This window comes from Podarcis muralis, chromosome 1, assembly GCF_964188315.1.
Source record: "Podarcis muralis chromosome 1, rPodMur119.hap1.1, whole genome shotgun sequence".
Lineage (NCBI taxonomy): Eukaryota > Metazoa > Chordata > Lepidosauria > Squamata > Lacertidae > Podarcis > Podarcis muralis.
The window spans coordinates 41872936-41895277 of record NC_135655.1 but is presented as its reverse complement, the minus strand read 5'-3'; the positions used below and the strand labels follow the sequence as shown (position 1 = coordinate 41895277).

The 22342-nt window shown below is 44.1% G+C and overlaps 1 protein-coding gene across 5 annotated transcripts in view; it reads left to right on the top strand.

Moving 5' to 3' along the window:
• The window catches only part of BMF (Bcl2 modifying factor), a 79609-nt gene that overhangs the window by 31997 nt on the left and 25270 nt on the right, over positions 1–22342 (top strand). Inside the window, exon 5 of one of the 5 annotated variants that reach the window (XM_028722343.2) lies at positions 1942–11823. The exons of the other annotated variants lie outside the window; for them this stretch is intronic. Coding sequence (XP_028578176.2) covers positions 1942–2043 — 102 coding nt within the window. The 3' untranslated portion in view covers positions 2044–11823. Of the gene's footprint in view, positions 1–1941; positions 11824–22342 lie in introns of those variants that run through there. 5 annotated transcript variants of the gene reach the window in all.

Sequence of the window (22342 nt, the reverse complement as noted above, 5' to 3'; positions counted from 1 at the left end):
CATTGCGCCAGTTTAGTGCAGTGTGCGAGTGGGAGGCTGGGTTCAGGGGCAGCTCGTGGGCCTGTCAAACTATCTCTGTGGGCAGCTTCCATCCCATGGGCCTTAGGTTGCTGACCCCTGTTGTAGAGTGAATATATATGTATATATTCTCCAAAAAGGTAATTATTGGGAGTTCAGAGTTATATTCATCATTAGAGCAACCCTGACTCCTGAATTTACCCAAGCAGTCAATTGGGGGAGTTGGTGATGCTGCAAGGGAACCAACTGGTATGTTTTCAGAACCCTTTCAATGTCACAGAAGATACTGGAGTGCTGCTCTCAGCCTGCACAGCTGAGATATGAGATTTTTCGGTCATGTGGCACAGCTGCTTGGGCTTTCTTAATGTCTTGGGTCAACCCTGGTCAGCTTAAACCAGGCTTCCATTCTCTGCCGCTTTGGAAGGAAATAAAAGGCCATTGTTAACAAATGAGGCATTATGAATGAGAATAAGCAGACTTCATGCTGATAACTGAAGGGAACCAGAAAGAGAAACAGTCCTGGAGTTGCCAGGGGTCCTTTGTTTTAAGGGGGCTTCCCCTTTAATCTACATCACAGCCTTATGGGATATAAGGGAGGCAGCACACGTCATAAACGTGCAGCTGTGTAGAACAATGACAATGGCTTGAATCCAGAGTCGGTCTTCCACAAATGGAAGAGCTCCTTCCACCCTCAGAAGGAGGTACAATCCAGCAATTGCCCCTGCTGTTTCCTGCACTGCTTCCCATTCTGTTCTGAATGGCCTTCTGACACTCCGGAGCAGATTTTGGGGGGCTGCAAAGGAAGGGGGAACTCCAATAAATCTCCTCCCCCTTCCTTCAGCAGCAGCATGCTGTGAGCACAACTCTACTCACCGGATCTCTCGATCCAACCCTGTGTCTGCACACGTCTCTGATTTTTGAAACTGGGATCTGGCATCCAATGGTGCCTAATTTTCAAAGCCTGATTACGGCATTTGACAGGAGTTGAGTGGCCGGGTGCTCTTGTCCAAAGGTAGCAGCATAAGGTTTCAGGTTCTCCCTCCCCGCCACCACCCCAAACCAATTTTCTACATTTGCTGCTTGATAATGGGACCTGAAATAACCCCTAGGTTCCCCCCCCCCTGTTTTTGTTTTCAAGTGTGTTCTTGCTTAAGGTTTAATTGGCTCCAGTCAGTAGGAAAGGGCTCCAAGACTGATTATTTATGGCTTACTGTCAAAAGGAGCTATAAAAAGGGGCAGTATTATCTTGGAGATGCTGGGAAGCAAAGCATGGGGGGGTGGGGAGAGAGCGCGCATAGGAGTGTGTTTTCTTGTACTGGATAAAATCAGTTTTGCTGTCTCAGCAGTGTGGTTTAAATTGAAGATTAACCCTTTGACCTTCACGGTGTCAAATCATTTACAGATGGATCACCAGCTACACTTCTCTCTCCCTCCCTACCCTCTTTCCCCCCTTCTCTTTCTCCTATGTTTTGGGGGTGGGGAGAGGGGCACCCTCCTTTTTTTAAAAAAAAAAGGAGGGGAAAGAAGTTGTTTGTTCTTGCAGCTGGGGCTTTGAGTGGCTCAGAAGCCAATCTGATTAAAAACAGCACTTGGCTAAACTCTGCAGAATCCTGCAGAAAGGAGGAGGAGAAGAAAAAACCTTAATCCTTTTGTGCACAATACATAAAGGGTCTGCTCTTTTCTTTTTTACAATGTTGGAGCTACAGTGATTCCTGGAGGATCTACACCTCCCCCCCCCCTCTCTCTCTCTTTCTTCTTCTTCTTCTTCTTCTTCTTCTTCTTCTTCTTCTTCTTCTTCTTCTTCTTCTCCCTCTTTCACATTTTGGGCCTGCCCTTGAAAGCATAACTGGAGTTTTCACTGGAAACTTGGGCGGCGAGTTTAATATGAGTAATCGTTGTTTAGACCCTTTCCCCTTTTTACAGCACCAGCAGAACCGAAACCAGGTCTGGTGGCAGATCCTCCTTTTCCTCCATAACGTGGCGTTGAACATGGAGGCCAACAGACACCATGCGGGTCGGAGGTGAGAGCTACCCTGCTTCTTCGGGTCCCATCCAGTCTTCTGGGAGCACTGAACAAATCCAGGGCAGTCATGTGTATGCCACTAGACAGATGTGAGGCTCCTGTGAAACTGAGGACACTTGTACAAAGGACTTGCTTTCTCTCTCCGTGGCTTCCTGTCCTCTGAGGTGGGAAGCTTTGGTCCAACACTGTTGAAGAACAATCCTCCAATCAAATGTGTGTGGCTTTCACTCAAGAAGCAAGCGAGCAAGGAAGGGGCTGGTATAGGGAAGCTTTGGTTTTAGCCAGTGATGGGCGCATGCAGCATTTTGCAACATTGCTTGCCGGTTAGAATTTAGGGACGATGAGTCACAACGATTTGGGGTATTTTACAAATGAGGCACACTTGTTTCGGGAAACTTTTTTTTAAAAAAAAAAAATATTCTGTTCAGGAATAACTATGAAATGGCATACATGTACAGCTGGGGAATATTGAATCCTTACATTTTATTGCTGGAAGACACTGGTTTAAAAAAAAGGAGCAAAGCTTGACTGGAAATATACCTTCTCTGGAATTCACGAAGCCATGAAGCTGGGTCCCCCTCCCATCTTTTATTTTGGGGGGGAAATCGAAAAATAAGCAACACCTTCTCATTTAAAGTACTAACTGCACTACTTTGAGAACACAAAAGTGTATTGTGTTTAACCCAGCAGATAAAATTGCGCTGTATCATATATTTATGAAAATTTTAAGCATCATTGCCTTAATCTTATTCAAATATATCCAGTGTTAGAGGTGGAGCTGCAAGCTACTGCCTCTAAGATACCTATCTTTATTTTTGTGAGTTGGGAAAAATAGGAGTAAAAATGATGGGAGAAGTTCGCCATCACAATCTTCCAGTCGGTCCATCAGCACATGCAATTTCAGCTTGCCCAATGGAAAGACATTCCTTCCCGTCGCTGCGCAAACTGTTCTGGAGTTCTCCTGGCACCCCCCCCCCCCCGAGCCAGTTTGAGAGGGTCTTGGGGGTGCAGTGGGACTTTCCCCTCCCTCCACTAGCTCCCACTAGCGCACCTACTTAGTTGACTCCTACCCATTTTAACAAATATATTATTCATGGACTACAGAAACATCACAGTGAACTTGGGGCGGGGGATATTACCAGGACTTAGAGAGAGAGACCTTGATACATAGCTATGAAACTAGTTTGGTACTCCAGGGCAAGTTTGGGACTTGTGACATTTTCAATCTTATGCAACTAAAAAGTCAGAGGGTCTCTTTTCCACACACACACAAAAAAACCTTTCCACAATACTGCAGAAACAATATATCAGATATTTGGCAGAACTCCTGCAGCAAATCGCTGAAGATGTTCTGCATTCTGCAGCATTTAGAGGTCTCTTTGCTAACATCTAAGAGTGTTCCTCATTTGGTGATCCAGCCCAGATTAATAGCAATTATATCCTTGCTAACTCTACTTACTTCTAATATATCGGATCTAAGAAAATAAAAACTGAATTAATTGACTGTGTCAGTATGATTTTTAAAGGCTGCTTTTAAAAGCAGTTCACTTGTTGTGAAAGAAAATTTATGTCACAAGGGTTTTTGATTCGCTGTCATCCCAAATTTCTAATTTTTCAACTTTTCCTTTGGGGGAGAAAGCAGGGCATGGGGAGAGAGAGTTTCCTCCCCCCCCCCCCCCCCGCCTCTTGCAGGCCTTAAGTCTACTTCATATTCCCCTCTGCCTTTGCTGCCTCATGCTCTCGTGAAGCTGACCTTGCAACATTTGCACGAATCAGTGCAACTATTTCTTGTTAGATTATTTCTCAGCGTTTTCCAGGATGACGTGGTAGCTTACAGCTCAAAGGACTGTTTTCAGCCTGTTGGAAAGTGGTCTCCCTGGACCCATTCCAGACCCTGGAGAGTCTCTAATAGTTCATCACGATGTGAAAATGGATCATTTAGGAGGTGTGGTTGTGACGATGAGACTTTGTTGGCAGACTCCTTTGGGAGGTCAAGTTTGGGCTTTCGGCCATATAAATATATGCATACTCAGGGAGTTATGCTTCTCAGAGTAACTCCCTGGCAAAATCAGTTGCTGAATGAGATTGCGCAACCTATAATGGCCTATGGAGTTAGTGATGGTGTCGGTGGATTATATCTTCTTTTTTAAGGACTCATCTAGTTTCATTTTTGGCAACCCCTTTCGCAGCTTTTCCTGATCAATAAAACTAATTCCTTTCCCATGTGTTACAGAGCTAATGCCTAAAGTCCATTTGATATATCCCCATTTGCCAGCAGTATTGGAGGTTGCCATGAGTGAATATTGGCTAGCAAAAAATAAATGTCATGAGAGTTCTTATTGGCTTTGAATCTGAATAATACACAGTATTTGAGCAATATGGAACAACGGATTATGTAGAACAAAGGATGGGCGTCTTTAGTTAATATTGATACAGAATTATTATTGTTGAGTAATAAATAATATTTTATTGCATCCAACAAATTGTCCTGATAGCGCGAGGGCTTCCACTTGCTCAACAGTTCCTCCTCTCCTCATGCTCTCTCCCCCAAATTTGTTCTGGGGTTCCTCTAACTACCTGGAACCCCCAACTATAGGAGGTGGAGAGGGACAGGAACTCCTCTTCAAAGGATGACTTCATTGGATAGAACCCTTCATGTGTTAATTACTATTATTATTGTCAGTATTGGCTGTTGGTTAACACTGAACAATTATAATAATCAATACATAAATATTAAAAAGTGTGACCGAGAAACAAGGCCTGCAGCTTGGGCTGCTTTGTATGATGAAAGCAGACAGGGGCTCCATCCTATCTTGAATATATAAGGACGCAAACGTCATTCCTGAGCGACGATCTTGGGAGCCTACAAGGAATTTCAGCTTCTCATTTCCTGGAGAACAGTAAAAGCTGCTACTTAAGAGATGGTAATAGAAAATGAGGAGTTCCACATTTGCTGCCTCCACTGTCCTTAGGCTCTTTTAAAATATTAAACTCAACTGCACAGGCTAGAAAGACTTGACTTGTTATGGGTATTCCCTATGAGTTCTGCAGCTCTATCATGTTTCGTTTGTATACTTTAGCTGGTCTGTTTTTTCTGGTCTCTGTTTCTGGATAGTGTACATATTTTAACCGCCTTGTGATGCCGTATTAACATTTTGTTATTGTGACATGCTGGGGTTGCCCTCTCCGGGAGTCAGCTGTGTTCTCCAAGTGTCTAGAAGTGTAATCTTTGGGAGGAGTGAGTGCTCAAGTGTGTAAATGTGTAACCATTCATTGCTCACACTGCCCCTGCATTTGTACAGCACTGGAGAAGGATTTTCCCAGTGGTCTTCAGTGCAAGGAGTACTATTGCTATCTGTGAAATGCAGGAGGGCATACGTTTGTACTCTGTTGTGCATTTGAGGACCCCTCTGTTTTCTCTCAAGTCAATATTTCAGGCTGTGAGGCTGAATTTCCAACCTCCATTGCCCTGGACTGGGAGGAAGAGGCAGACTGGGCATGTGGCCTCCACTTGCAGAGTGTTGCCAGCATCGCTCTCTAGCACAGAGCTTCTCTTCTGCAGGTGATATGCCTGCTGGTGGCAGTCCCCAGGAAACTCCCAGGAGAGGGAACAGGGCTAAGATGGCCTAGGATCCACTGGTTCCCAAGCCAGCCCTGCCCCACTGCCATAACATGTGACAGAACAGAACTGGTGCAGTTGTTTGCGATGAATGTGGTGGTAGCATTGGGGTGTTAGACAGGTAAATAGTTAGACATTTGTGAATGTCAGAGTTTTGGAGTGGTAGCTATCACCATTGGACTGTTTGGAAGATAGTGAAATTTGTACAGTGGTACCTCGCAAGACGAAATTAATTCGTTCCGCGAGTTTTGTCGTCTTGCGATTTTTTCGTCTTGCGAAGCACGGTGTTGGGAAAGTTTTGGAAAAGCTTCAAAAATCACCAAAGTCTTTAAAAACCTCAAAAAAGGCTACCACACCGCGTTCTATGAGTTGCTCCTCGAAGTCAAGTCACAACTGTATTAACGGTGTTAAGAAAAAGGAAACAAACTTGCAAGACGTTTCCGTCTTGCGAAGCAAGCCCATAGGGAAAATCGTCTTGCGAAGCAGCTCAAAAAACAAAAAACCCTTTCGTCTAGCGAGTTTTTTGTCTTGCGAGGCATTCGTCTTGCGAGGTACCACTGTACCTTTTAAAGTATTTTTATGCATGTTTCCATAAAGCCATTGATTTATTTCATACATGTGCCCACTTTTTCAAGCACAAGTTTTAAGGTGAATCTGACATTATTATTACTATTTTAAGTTGCATTCTGCACACCCTTCACCAGCATATTTGTCCTTGACTAAAAGTGCTTCCAGGCAGGGGTTTATTGTGGATTTGGTACTGTCATGCATCCAACTTTGTAGGCAGCATCCACACAATGTCATTGGCAACGAAACACCAGCTCATATTCCCTCACTGCCCCCTGCCCCCAGCTGCCAAAATATAATCCGGATTTACCCTTTCGGGGGGGGGGGGTCAAATCCAGTAAGGAGAAAGAACCCGATTGTTGACTACCCATTTGTGGTATCTCCAGGGCCTACTTGCAAATTAAGTCCCCATCTGGAAGCATCCTCAGAAAAGAGGATTTAAATAATAATAATTCTGGGCATCTTTTCCTTTTCTATCTCTTTCTCATTTTCTGTTCTTTCTTTGTCAGTCCTTTTCAAACTTTCCTTGGATGTTTTAAAGCCAGTAATAGTGCTTTTGCTGCAATTCTTGGAAACTGAGACAGAAATCATAACAAACTGCACTGCCTAAGGTAGTTTCCAGCTGCCAAGAATTAGGGCAAGGTAGGGAGAGAGGAGGGGAAATGGTCTTCAGATAAAAAGAGCAGCCCTTGGGAAGACCGGCTTTTCACAAAGTGCTGATGGTCTCGGTGCTAGCAGTGCTCTGCTGCACAACTTCTGTGGCTACAGATGCCCCGCTACCGTTTTTATGTCGGTTTCTGAGGTTTCTCTATGTTCCATGGCCTTTTTATTTTTCCCATTGTACCAGGCCTGCCTGTCTTCCCCTGCCAACCTAAGCAGCCTGTTGGCAGCAAGTTCTTGTCTGTGTTCCTGAAGGATGGAACTCTCTCGTTTTGCATGCTGGCCCTGAAGCAAGGCTTTCCTGCTCTTCCAGCCTCTCTGCCGCTTGCGAGCTTTGTCCATATCAGCTGCTAGAATAAGGGAGCAGGAAGGGTAATCCAGTGCCTGCCTGCATAGGAGGCCATGCCTGTAGCTTTGCTTTTTCCTCAGATTGGCTACTGGTCTTGTTTTGCTCCATGTGGAGTATGAATAAGGGCTGTTTTGGCATGGCGATAAAGCCTGAGTTAGATAAAGCACCAAGATGCTGTTCAAAAGGAACTGCGAGCCGGTATTGATTCACATTAATAAGTACTTTGCACAAATAAGCACATACATAGCCCCTGATTCACAGCAATAGCTGGCTTCAAGCCCACTTGGACAATGCTGCCCTGTGGAAGGGGGCCGGGGATGGCATTAATCGCACATTCTGAACCTGGCACAACAGGTCGAATGTGCTTCATGGAATTTGACATGCACAATGGTTGGGAGAACCTTGAGCATAAAGTTGGAAGTATCAATGCCACTGAACAAAGACTTATGGCGGGGCTTAATAGAAATTTGCCCACCAGCCATAAGCAGAGTAAGTGTATACTCAATGGAGAAAATGCTATAAGCACCACAAATGAAACCAGTTTATATATTTGCTACTCCACATTGTAGTCACAGATTGCCAAATTGCATTCTGGAACATGGGAAGGTGTCTTCTGCTGACACAGCCCATTGGCCCTTTCAGCTTAGCTTTGTCTACACTGATTGGTTCTCTGGGGTTTCCCAGCCCTACCTAGAAATACGAGGGGTTGTTCCTGTGACCACGTGCCTCCCTATGCCCTTTTTTAAAAAATCCAAATGCATCTGTAGAGACTTTGCCCACCTGAACGTGCCTGTGTGTGCTGCCAGCTACTCTTCTACCATGCACCTGTATCACACACCCGCCGTCCAGGGAGCAGGGATTTGGGTGGAAGGAAGAAATCACTGCAGGGCCAGCCCATTCGGGGAAATGGGGCAGCCAGCTTGACCAGCAAGTGCTGGTGAGCAAGGAACAGCTGTGCAGGCCTGGAGTTAAAAAATGCCTTGGGATTGGGCTGCTGCCTTATCACCAGGTGCATCAGGTGATTTAAAGGCATTGGGTAGGTTTCTGGGTGGTATCCTGGCGATCCAAACACACCGCTTTTTCTGGCATGGATTTTAATACCCTTTGCAGAGCAAGCATGTTAATGATGACATGTGGGGATAGCCATCCTGGGTGTTGTTTTATTATCTCCTAACCCGCCCAGTTTTGTGTTCTGAAAGCGGGCATTCTTGCTCATTCTCCCATTATGTCATATTTTTAAATGATTTGAGTTCCGCATATTAGCAGTGGGCAGAGCTTACCTGACCTCCCGTTAAGAATGTCGCTGCAGTTTACAAGAACGGAGCAGGGGGCAATATGCAGCAACAAGGTCAGCACTGTGCAAACGCCAATCCGACACTCACGCCAGTGCACTGGCAATGTGCCCACTGCACCACTGGGAATGGGAGGTCAGCTACGTGCCTCCACCCTGCTGACAGTGGCTGCTTCCACTGTGGGTGATAAACTCAGTAGTGGAGCTAGAAATACGCAAAGCAGGCCTGAGGATTGTTCTGGTGGAAGATACCATTCGCTGGCAGATTCCGCCAGCAATTTATTCGAATGGGATGGAGGGCTTTCCTTTATTGGCAAGCTTGTTGCATCTGAATTGCTTTGTATTAGTTGCAGATGAAAGTGTGTTCTCAAAGTAGCTGCTAAAGTCCGAAGTGAGCTGAAGGCGCAGTCCCGTGGCACACCTGACTGAGTAAATCCTACTGAGCTTTGTAGGACTTACTTAGTAAGTCGGCAGGGGATTGTGCCCCATGTCACGTCAGTATCTCTGCGGCTCCTTCAGAGCACTTCAGCAAATCCTCAGAAATTTACCTTTGAAAACCTAGATATGTTCTCAAGGTGCGACGTTTGTGAGCCGCTCTCCTTTTGAGCCATCCTTCTCAGTTGAGGGCTCACGTGCCTTAGCTACAGCTCATCTATTTCATAGCTGGGGGGGGGGGGGGAGGTTGATAGGGGTGCCAGCTTCTCAGCTTGTTGGTGTGCCACCAAAAGCTGCTTGATTTGCAGGATTTAGCTGCCGACAGCCCATGTCATAATTTGCTGGTTTCTGCACATCTAGCTGCTCTGAAATGTTAAAGTCTGAATGCTCCCCACCCCATCAGTTGGCAACCCGGGTTGTCATTCCTGTGATTATAATCCAAAACTGCTTAATACGGCCATTAAAAATAATAAAAGATTGCTTCTGATTCTTTAGCTAGCAGGGGGGAAATGCATCAAAAAGAAGTTCTTAGTGAGCTGTCCAAGGACTCTTTCAGCATATAAAGCACAGACTGGGAACCTGTGGCCCTCTAGATATTGCTAGACTGCAGTGTCCATCAGACAGCATGTGCAGTGGGCAGGGATTGTGGGAGTTGTAATCCTGCGACATCTAGTAGGTCACAGTTTCCCCACCTCTGACGGAAAGAGTGCTTGCGGTCATTCAGTCTCATTTGTACATGGGCTCAGAACTGGTACAAAGTTCTAGTTCTTAGCTGTAAGTATCGGGAGAAAACAGGCCAAGGGTGTCTCCAGATGAGTGTTTATTGTGGATTTGGTGCTCCTCATGCATGCAAGTTTTATGCAGCAGCCACACTATGTTGTCAGCATCTAAATGCCAGCCTGTCTCTCCTGCCCTCTCTCTGGAGAAAAATCCAATAAATGAAAACAAAACCCTGTTGCCAACAAGCCATTTGCAATATCTCAACAACCCATTTGCAGATTAAGCCCCTTTGGGGAAATATCCCAAACACGAAACGTTCTGGAATATAATTGTTTATGTGTATAAATAAAATGTAGTCTCTAAAGTTCTTCTGTCCCTCTGCTTGAGATACGGTTGCTCCTGTTTCAAGTGCCTTGCTGCCCTGGACCTCTATCAGCAGCTTGACTTGCTGGGCTTAGAAGGGGGTTTGGTGTTCATTTCCATGTTGTAAAAAGCCGTACCCTGTTTGTTATTCCATTCCAACCAAGCTGCTGTTGAAAGGCGCAGCTACAGAGGCTAGTTCAAATATTGGCAACCCTCCCCTCTGCCTGCACAGACACAAACACACACTTGTATAAGAAACACTTTTCCTTTGAAATTAATTTTGGAACTTGGCATCTTCCAAATTAAAATCTGAGTGAAGGTTGGTTGTGCTTAAATGAAGCTCTGCTGAAAGCAAGTGAACATCAGTAACTCAGGCCTAAATTTTCCCATTGATTTCGATGGGTCTTAAGTGCAACTAACTGTCTCTGGGTGGGGCCTGTGTCTCAGGAGGGGGCACTGGAGATTATGGAAGCCATTTCCTGTGTTCATGAGGAGGGCTTTTGTCTATTTGAAGCCTTTGAGTAAAGCGGGGTGTGGGATGGGGGAGGCAACTTAAGGGTGCTAAGGGGATTGAATTGTTTAGATGGTTTAAAATGGTGTTATGAAAATTATTGCGTGTACAATGCTTTTTCTATAAAAAAAAAAACCCCTAATGATTTCTTCTGTATGTTTTTTTCTTCTGAAGAGCTTCAAGGAGTCAGATATAGGCATACACAACCCGGAAGGCAACTGTTACACAACATTTTTTAGATGACTTTTCAAAGTGCAAGGTGCTTTTTATTCTTACTCTTATGATCTTGTTCAACTTCACAAGAGCCACTTAAAGCCAAGCTGTCCAGAACGTCTTGGCCAAAGAAGAAATAGGCAGGTCTAGTTTGTCATACAGGGATGAAGAACAAATAAAGAATGAAGGACTGTCCCCTGTAAAGAAGGCTACATGCCCACTGTGCCTCCCCTTTCCAACTCCTTGACACCATATTCATCACATTGATGTAATATCCATTAAAGAAGGCTATACTATTTCTCTCCCCTCTTCAGACAGATAGTCTGGTCAAGCGATGTGAAGAAGACCAAATATAAGTCAAATGTTTTGAAAAGTTGCGTTCCTAACCGTAGCATCAGCCTTCTTCGGGGTTTTAGAAAATCCTGTTACTATAATGGTGTAACCTCCAGGTGAAGTTTGAATTTGGTTATTGTGCCTTTTTCTTTTTTTTCTTTTGCAATCCTCTCCCTTTCCAATTGCAGATTTTTTAAAAAAGGGATTTAGATATGCTCCACGATTCTTTCAGGAGTGTTATAGAAAGAGAAGTGTGTGTTGCTCCCGCACTGGACTCTTGTACTCTCCATAGAAAGAAGTTAACTTGACAATAGCCAATTGCACTGGGAAAGCAGGTAACCTTTCTAAAATTAAAATTAGTTTTAGCATATAATTCACTCATGCTGTCTCCCCTTCGATCCTCCCAGCTTGCAAGATGGCTCTCCAGCCAGATCCTTGGCAAAGCTGGTCCTGAAGCACACAAACCTCCTTTCCATAGTCAGAGACCCAGCGAGAATGTAGCATTTTGTCTATCCTGGTTGTGTGCCTTCAGGACTCTTCTGCCTTGACCTGTGGCAACTTTAGAGGAGATCCTCTCCCCCCCCCCTTTTAGTTTTTGGTACCTTTGCAATATATTTAGCTCTGGCTTTTCTCTGTTTTGGTGCTTTTAAATATATTTGAAATTCGTCTTGGATTCTTTCCCCATAACTGGTACAATTTTTAATAAAATGCTTAAATCAAATCCTCTCGTTCTGTGTGTTAATAATAGCTGCTCTTGAGTTCTTCTAGTTTTCACCTCGGTAAAAGATGGGAGATGCAAGCAGCACCTTTCCTATGGATTGGAGGGGACATGGAGGGGTGCATATGGGAGGAAGTGCACCTTAGGGTACATAGTTCCCCCTGCAAGTCTTTGAAGGGTGTTGAAGGGCATCACTGGCACTTTCAATTGGGCATTCAGTACTACAAGCTTCTGAATGTTTTGGAAATGCAGCTCAATATAGAGCGTCCTGCAGTAATCGACTTGAGAGATTAGCCAAAATGAACTCTTAAGTCAAATATTTGTATTAAGACATGGGTGGGGCACCTTTTTGGGCTCCATGGACCAGATCCTTATCTGTATTAGCCTCACGGACCAAATCTGTGACAGGTAGATGGCTGGTCAATCATATGAGATCGTTATGCCAGTCAAAATCCCTTGCATGGGGTTCCCAAGTACCTGACATCCAGCTCAACCCCCTTGACCAGGAAAGGGAATGTTAGCGACTGGCCTACAGTTGTTTACATCTGCTAAGTCCAGGATAGGTTACCACCAGGACCAAGAAGATGCCAGTGTATTTGATGTGCAGAATCAAAGAAGCTCTTAGAGGTAAGTCTTGTCCAAATGAGGAGGAAGGTAAAGGAACATGAACTCTGGCCAAAATAAATAAATAAGCAAGCTGGCAATAAGGGATGCTAAAGGAGAATTTGAGGAGCCCATTGTTAAAAACATAAAGACCGCCATCAACAAAATATTTTAAATACATTAGTAGCAGGAGACCATTTTGGGAGGCTTTGGACCCTTGGATAACAAGGGAGTAAAAGGTGTGCTGAAGGAGGACAAGGAGAAGAGAAGCTGACTAAATTCTTTGCATCTCTCTTAATAATAATAGTAATAATTAATATGGGGGGCGCGGGTGGCGCTGTGGGTAAAACCACAGTGCCTAGGACTTGCCGATCGTATGGTCAGCGGTTCGAATCCCCGCGGCGGGGTGAGCTCCCGTCTTTCGGTCCCAGCTCCTGCCCACCTAGCAGTTCGAAAGCACCATTAAAGTGCAAGTAGATAAATAGGTACCGCTTTATAGCGGGAAGCTAAACAGCGTTCCGTGTGCTGCTCTGGTGCAGGCTCGCCAGAGCAGCGATGTCACACTGGCCACGTGATCCGGAAGTGTCTGCGGACGGCGCCGGCTCCCGGCCTCTAGAGTGAGATGAGCACACAACCCTAGAGTCTGACAAGACTGGCCCGTACGGGCAGGGGTACCTTTACCTTTACCTTTAATAATTAATAAATAGGCTGGGTCCTTGTTCCTAAACATTTGCAAGAAGTTCAAGGCCTAATAGACGAAATAAATGTGAACAAATTGTTGGGACTGGATGGCATCCACTCAAGAATTGTCAAGGAACTCAAATGCGAAATTGTTAATATGCTAACAAATATAGGTAACTTGTCCCTAAGATCTGGAAAAGATAGCCAAAGTAACACCAATTAAGTGATCTGGGTTGGTAGGTTGGTGGTCTGGAATTACAAGCTGGTTAGTCTAAAGTCTGTTTGGGAAGACTGGTGGATAGTATTGTTAAACAAAATAACCAAGCCTATAGAAGAACAAGGTTTGCTGAAGCAGCAGTAGCAGCAGCATGGCTTCTGCAAGGGTAAGTTCTGTCTCCCTAACTTACTAGAAGTAACGCACATATACAGTAAGTAGAGGCAATCCAGTTGACATAGTGTTCTTGGACTTTTAAAACGTTTAAAACAAGCTATGCCTCCAAAGATTCCTGAGCGAGCTTACAGTCAAGGAGTAAGAGGAGAGGTCCTTTTGTGGATTAGGAACTAGTTAAGTGGCAGGAAGCAGAAAGAAGGAATGAATGGACAAGTCTCCCAATGGAGGAGTTTAGAAGGTGGAGTCCCCCTTCCCAAGGATTGCTTTTGGGGACCTGTGCTTTTAAACTTGTTCATAGACTTATCTAGAGTTAGTGAGGTGGCCAAGTTTATTTCACATATATTTTCATAGGGTCCGAACTGCCAGTAAGTGACCAGATCAGGACAGCAGCAACTGTGAAAAAGACAAATTCCATGCTAGGGATAATTAGGAAAGAAACTGAAAATAAAACTGCAGATATCATAATGCCATTATATAAATCTATGGTGGGACCGCAATTGGAATACACTGTATAGTTCTGGTGACCTCAACTCAGAAAAGGTATTGTAAAGATGGAAAAGTTTCAGAAAAGGGCAACCAAAATGATCAAGGGAATGCAGAATATCCCCATGAGGTAAAGTTATAGCATCGGGGGGGGGGGGGGGGGAGTATTTTAGAGAAAAGGTGAGTGAGAGGCAGCATGATGCAAATGTGTAAAATTATGCATATGGCATGGCGAAAGTGGACAAAGAAGAGTTTTATCTTCTTCTGCACTAGAACTTGTGAACTTCCAATGAAGCTGAATGTTGGAAGATTCGGGTGAGAAAACACTGTGCATAAACTTTGGAGTTTGCTCCCACAAGAGGCTGTGATGCTTTCAAAAGAGGACGGGACAAATCCATGGAGGACAAGACAATCAGAAGCCAGTTTGCGGGCTTCTCGTGGACCGCTGGTTGGCCACTGTGAGAACAGGATGGTGGACCAAATGGACCTGATCCAGCAGGGCTGTTCTTATGTTAGGTTTCTTCACGAGCAGTCCAATCACTGTCCCTGTTAAAGAGGCTAGGACTACTCCCTCACAGAAGCGCCTACTACTTCCTGGACCCAACCAGCTCATAACTGTATCCAGTTATTTGTTCAACAACAGAAGTACTGCTTCTGGCTTGGATGAAAATGGCAAATACAAGTAGGTTTCAGCAGCATCCTGTACTTCAAATACACGAACAATCTCTCCTGGTTCAACTATACAACTAGAAGAGATAAAAGTGTCATTACTTTTAAGGGAGTTGATGGGTTATTTCATTTGGCCTTTCAGAAACTACAGTGGTACCTCGGAAGTCGAACGGAATCCGTTCCAGAAGTCCGTTCAACTTCCAAAACATTCGGGAACCAAGGTGAGGTTTCTGATTGGCTGCAGGAAGTTCCTGCAGCCAATTGGAAGCTGTGTTGAACGTTCATGTTCCAAAGAATGTTCACAAAGGGGAACACTCACTTCCAGGTTTGTGGTGTTTGGGAGCCAAAACGTTTGACTCGCAAGGTGTTCAGGATCCAAGGTACATTTGTACTGCAGTCCTGATGCTGGAAGAAAGCGCATGATCCATTCATCTCATGTGACTTTTGTAAGTGTCATTATCAGTGCACCAGGGACAAATCCACATGAAATCCAGATCCCGTGCCACAATGGCAACATGAATTGACCCCATAACTGCTTGATTTCTTATGCACGAATTGCAGCCAACACTCTAAAAGAGAGCAGGGCACAATCCAGGTAAACGGAAGCCCCATTTGAAGTGCCATCTGTTTCCATGAGAGGGTTAGGCATGTGCTTAAATTTCTCACATTCACATCAGTGTGATTGAATGGGGCTCAATTTTAGCTGGCTTCTGACTCATTAAAAATAAATAAATTATGGAAGGAGGGGAAATCTCTCCTTGGATTTTCTGAGAAGGGTTGCTTCAGCTCAGAACCCCCTGCCTTGTCTCAGCTCTTAATGAAAGCTCTGACTGTAATCCTGCTTGCAGGAGGAGAAAGAGGTGGAATTGATTCAGACAGCAAGAAATTCAATCTGAGTTGTTTTCAAACTCTCCTGTAAATTAAAAAAAAAAAATCTTAGCATGGGTTATAGTTGATGAAGCGGTTTTTTGTTTTTAAAGAGCTGAGTGTGCAGGTGTTGGTATAGAAAAATACAATGAAAATTGATGACAAGTCCTTCCCCTGGAGACAGAACAGGACTCTGGCACATTGAGCAAGCATTGTAATAATAAACAATTCTGCCATGAAAGGCCCAAGCCCATCTTTACTCAATTGTAAGAATAAAGATGCTATCGCAGGTTGTGCTCGTATGAATACTGGAAAGTGGCTTGAAAAGAGAAGTATTACTCCGTAGAACCTGAGATGATCAGATAAGCAAAACCTGGACTCTCCTAATGCTCTCCAATGCTATCGCTGGGCAAAATGTCAATGATGCAGTCTTTTATTTTGAAAGGATCTCTTTAAATCAACAGAGGATAAATTCAAGCAGAGGTTGCTCCAGTCCCCTCTCCACATACTAATGAAATACAAACCTGAACGCATGTCAAAATTCAGTGCAGTCAAACTGTCGGTTGCTGTTCTCCCTTCTGCTATAATTTAGGTTGGAAAAACGGCCACTTGCCTCCTGGGATGGCAGAACTGTTGCTGCTTTATAGGGCTGCTTCAATCTTGTGCTTTTATTTTATCTAGGACATGAAGCTAGTCGGATTTTGTGTTATGTAAAAACAGTACTCCCCACCCTGTGTAAAAAGAAAAAAAAAGTTTACCCTAGGTTTTAGTAATACAGTGGTACCTTGGTTCTTGAACAGCTTAGCTGTTGAACAAATCGGCTCCTGGGCGCCACAAACCCAGAAGTAAGTGTTCCAGTTTGCGAGTGTTTTTCAGAAGCCGAACATCCCACGTGGCTTCTGCTTGAGTGCAGGAAGCTCCTGCGGCCAATTGGAAGCCACACCTTGGTTTTTGAACGGTTTCAGGAGTTGAGCGGACTCCCGGAACGGATTAAGTTCGCAAAGCAAGGTACCACTGTATATGTGATGCACACCAGTTTCCAGAGTAGACTGTATCTCTCATAAATTCAAGCCACACTAAGAACCCACTAGATGCCTAGGGAGGGAGGCAACAGCATGCTCTTCCAGCAGATGTGACACAACTCTCTCCTCCCTCCCCCCCATGCACTCTTCTGGGGATTCCCTGCCCCCCTGAGCTGAGTGGTGGGCCCATAGGAAGAGGGAGGAAGTCCCCTTGCTCCTGCTAGTGCACCTACTTAGTTGAATCCATCTGTTGGTGTTTGTTACAAAAGAGTAACTTGATGCAGTTCAATGCATGTACTATATGTACAGGAAAGGTGAGGAAACTGTGGTCCTTCAAATGCTGTTGGACTCCCAGCTCCCATCATCCCTGACCACTGGCTATGCTGGCTGGGATGGGTGAGCATTGGGAGCCCAACATAGGATTGTTCTTGAAGTACCAAATGATGGAGGGAATGAATCACATTGAAGGCAATCCTTCTGAAGGCCTACTGTTACTGTTTGGGCACCCACAAGGCTCAAATGATTTGCAGGTGGTTGTTGTAGCCATGGCTATTCAGAAACCAATATGTCCTTTGAAAGCTGCCAGGCATTCTTCCCTGAATTTTTTCTCCACTTGGAATGAAGCAGCAAGGGAAACATGCAACATGATTTTTCAGCTTTCCCTCCAGTGACCTCTCTCCTTGACAAATTATTGCCTACAAAATGGACGGGAGAATGGGCCTTCTGTGTTTTAATTTAAATATCTTCTTCATTAAAATATAGCCAAGGCTAATGTAGGTTTCCATTGTGAAGGGACTGTAAAATTCTGATTTTATCTTCAATTTTTCAATCTTATCGCCCCCTTGTCTACCAACAGAGATCTGTCTGTACTTTCTGCCTCGCCCAATTTTGCCTCGGGATTCTTGAGGTATACAAAAGCTTCTGTGTCTGCTGCCCCTCGCTGTCACATGCTTTCACTCTAACCTTAAGAGAATCCAAAAGAATCCCATCCTTCTGTTGCTGGAGAGACCTCATTTGCAGCTGACACTCAAACCCTGTGTGTGTGTGTGTGTGTGTGTGTGTGTGTGTGTGAGAGAGAGAGAGAGAGAGAGAGAGAGAGAGAGAGAGAACACAACAAACCCACACTGAGCAGATATAATTGGCTTTCAGTAAATAGGTCAAGTAGAAACTGAAGACCGCACCCACCAAGAAACACAAAAAAGAGGGGGGTTTCCTTTCCTCTCTTTTCTTGAGTGTTTCAGTACACAGGCAACCAATTTTATTTCTGCACAGCTTAATGGCTTTTAAAGGTTGGTGTGGGGGAAATTGTGTGAGAAACAAGAAGGAACCATTGACTCAAGAGTCACACACTCCAATTGTATCTATTTTTATTTCTTTTGCGTCTGCCCCTGTTAAATTGCTCTTCCTATTTTTGCATTTTACGATTTTTTGATAGTGAAAGGGCCTCTCCAGGCTGGTGGGGGTGTCTGCAGGTGTATTCTGCAACATGTCATTGAGGTAATAATAGTGTGCTAGTTAAATCTCTACCTTTATCCCTAGCCACACTGCCGCCACCACCCAAACACATAAGCAGCGAATTTCTCACCGGACAGTTTCTCATACCTGTGCTATTTGTAATAATATGACATTTAGTGATATGAATTATGACAGCATGGAATAAATAATTTCTTGGTTCACAAATGAACAGGAGCAGAGATCTGGAATGAAACCAAACAATGCTTCATCTTGTGCACCAGAACAAGCAAACAGGATCAAACCTGTCCATACATTCCTACAGAAATAGAGTGGAACCTTGGTTTTCGAGCATTTCGGAAGCTGAACGTTTCAGTTTTCAAAAGCTGAAAACCCGGAAGTAATTGTTTCCGTTTTCAAACACGCCTTGGAAGTTGAATGGTTTCCAAGGTGCATTTCTTTTTCTTTTTTAATGTATTTTTATTAAAGATTTCTTGGTTTACAAACGTATGTGTAATGTCGCTTTCAAGTTACATTTTCTACAGATCAGTTTCATCTGTTGAGACATTAATGTTACATTAGGAAGAAAAGGGGGAAAGAGGTGGAGGGGGGGAATGGTGAGTGGGGTTGGGTGGCGATGTTTCTATTTTACTTAATGTATGTGTGGAGTTTTGTGTCAGCGTCGCTTGTGCAGGTTCTCTTTGCTATTTGCTTGTGTTCCTTTGGTGGTGAGAGAGGTTGGAGTTGGCCTAGGGCAGGGGTCAGCAAACGTTTTCAGCAAGGGGCTGGTCCACTGTCCCTCAGACCTTGTGCGGGGCCGGATTAGATTTTTTGGGGGAAATGAATGTCTTCCTATGCCCCACAAATAACCCAGAGATGCATTTTAAATAAAAGGACACATTCTACTCATGTAAAAACACACTGATTCCCAGACCGTCCGCGGGCCGGATTCAGAAGGCGATTGGGCCAGATCCAGCCCCCAGGCCTTAGTTTCCCTACCCATGGCCTAGGGTGTGGTTGTTTGTTTGTGATCGGCTGTGGTGAACTTTGTTTTCATGTGTGAGTGGAGTGGGTGGGTGTTTTGGATCAGGTTAGCCGCATTGATTCGTATGCTGTTGGTGGATTCTTGTCGTGCTGTGTATGTGATAAAGGGGAGCTATACCGGGGTGAAGGCGTCTTCTTCTATTTGTCCCTATGTCAGTTTCAGTATATTGGTTAATTTTTCTAGTAAGGCCAAAGCACATTTCTCAGTTTCTTTCAATTGAATTCTCCAAATGCCCATTGCGCCTCGGTTGTCAAATGTTTTGGAAGTCAAATGGTCTTCCAGAACGGATTACGTTTGACAACCGAGGCTCCACTGTACACTTTAGGTCTCCTATGTTTTACTGTGCTTACTCAGGAGAAGCTGGCTTGCGATACACACAGGGCTTTTTTCAGCCAGAACTCACCAGAACTCAGTTCTGGCATCTGTCAGATGGGCAACACTGCCATTCTAAGAGAATGAGGGAGGCCTTCATGGTGAGTTCCGGCACCTTTTTCTAGAAAAATATCACTGGATACTAGTTCTCTGAGTTCAGAGAATGAGGCCTTCTGAAACATGAATGGCTGGATGGAATTCTCCAATATGCTGGGGACTCGTGGTGTCACTGAGGAAACTGGACTGCAAGGTGCAGGTCCATGTGAGCATGCATGCACAGAGTGGCAGCAACCATCAGCTCAGTTGTCAACCTTTCTTCCAGCACATCTAGCTGTGCCTTTTGCTACAGTGTGCTCTGTCTGCATTAGCAGGCAATCATACTCACCTCTGGGTGATAAAAAGCTTCCCCAGCTTATTTTAGTACACTGCGCACAGGCTGGCTTAAGGTTTTTCTTTGTCTGGTGAGCTGACAAAGGAAAAGTGTCTAACAGAATTAGCCCCATGAGCATTATTGACATGAATATTATTGTTATATTTTGCCAAGTGAGAGGATACATGTAGTGAGTTTCAGGCAAAAGAATCCAAAATTGATAGCAAAACATGTAAAGTGAGGAAGAACCTGAATGGGAGGAGGCCATGTAACATGTATTAAGCAGGCTCTCGCCCAAACATCTGTACGTGAATCCCGTGTTTTGGTAGTGCCTGTGACGCTGCATGTGTAATACATGAAGCGTCCTTTGCTAATCATAACACAAGTTCTGAGATGTGGGCTTGATTTCAAGGGCCTTGTTTCCTGTGCTGGCAACCGTTTAATTCCCTGGCACCGCGCAGCCCTTCTTCACCTTGCCAGGTACTGATTAAGCAGCTATATTGCAGGTTCAGCATTTTCCTGTACGCCTACCAGAGATCATGGAGGGGCACATGCATTTATGTAGCTTGATTATTAATTTAAACTGTGTATTTTATGCATCAGTTTCCCCTTCCTTTGCAGAAATCTAGTTTCTCTTCGCTGTTTCACAATCCCAGAGACAACGCTGAATGAACCACCCGCTTTGTCCTCTCAGAATTACTCTTGGAGGACTTTGATTAAACTCACAATGTTCAAGAAAATGTGTTGCTTATGACACGCTGGATCCCACAAGCTCTTTCCCTGTGCCCTTTTGACATAAAAATGTTAAGAGAGTCTACTGAATCAGACCAGTGGCCCATTTTCTCCAACACTTTGTTCTCACTGTGGTCAATCGGATGCCTATAGGAAGCCTGTGAGCAGGACCTGGGTGCAATAGCACACTCTCCTCTCTTGCAGTTTCCAGCAACTGGTATTCAGAAGCACACTGTCTCAAATAGTGGAAGTTGGACATAGACATCTGGGCTAGTAGCCATTGACAGCCTTGTCCTCCTTGAATTTTTCTATTCCTCTTTCAAAGGCATCCAGGTTGGCGGCCATCACTGCCTCTTCTAGTAGGGTTGCCATATTTCAAAAAGTGAAAATCCGGACACGAAAGTTGTTGATAAAGTTTTGTGTTTTTTTGCAAAATCTATTTTTTTGAAGTTTTTGGGCTTTTTTAAAGGAAATTTGCCAAAATCTACACTTCCGACATACGTCTGGATTTTCCCAGACATTACGGTGATTGCCGCCTGGTCAGTGTTTGCGATAGCCGAATCCTGGCTGTGTCTGGGAAATTCCGGACGTACAGTGTATTGCAACCCTATCCTGTAGGAGCAAATTCCAGAGTTTATTCCCTGTGTGGAGAAGTACTTTCTTTTATCTCTCCAGAATCTTCCAACATTCAGCTTCATTGGATGTCCCCAAGTTTTAATGATAAGAGAGTAGGAGAAAATCAGTCTGCTGACATTCTACTTGGTGCCCACTGACGTTGTGCTGTGCTTGCCTGGTACATTACAGTCCGCTTTGAAACCCCTCCCCTTTAAAAAGACAGAAGATCAGCACTAAAGGAATATGCAGTCTGTGAAGACTATTAGTCTCTTTTTCTTCTGAGAAATGTCAGATTTTCTGTGGTTTGATGGGGGGGACAGAAGGATCACAGGGAAAATACAAGACAGGAATGATTGAATAATGGTGGTGTACTGATGCCCTGTAAAAAATTAATATGTAGACTATGAGTGGCAATTCCATTCTAAACACCTAGGTTTGTATCCAATTAAGTTTAACACACAATAAGCCATTGAAATTGATGGGCCCAAGCTAGTAACTCATGAACGGACATGACTAATATGAACTACAACCCCTAGTGTGGAAGAGTGCTGTTGTCTGGCAACACTTTTTTTAACTTAACCGTTTTTGCCCAGAAAGGGTAAATTCAGATTATATAAAGGGGGGGAAATAATCTGGCATTTAACGATGATGCACAGACACTGCAAAAATCTTGTATACATGAGAAGAACTAGTCTGACAATAAACGCCCATCTGGAATCACCTTCTGTCGTCTTGTGGGGTTTTTTGTTTTGTTTTTGTTTTTACAAAAATTAAGAATGTTTACAATACAGAACTATCGATGGCAAGCAGTTCAGTCACAAAATAACCTCATTATACTTTTTTTACTCTTCAAAGACAACAGAAGACCCATTTCCAGTCCCTTACTGCAGATACCAATAACTGCAAATTATAACGCTGATCCCAGAAGAGTTCTCCATCAGTTGTTGATACAGGAAGCCTTGGAAGATAGCAGTAGCAGAGACACTTATCCACCAGATACTTATGATCAAATGGCTAGTGAAATCAGAATTGCATTTTCTTGTGGAAAATAACTTTATTCCTTATACTATGAAAAAGCAATATGAGCCCACCCACCCAAAAAGTGCATTTCAGTTTGGAAAAATTAATAGTGGAGAAGCTTTCCTTGACTCAGAAGTTTACATTATTTCAGCACAGGGTATATATAATCCTGAATATGCATTTGGAGTGAGAACAAGAAA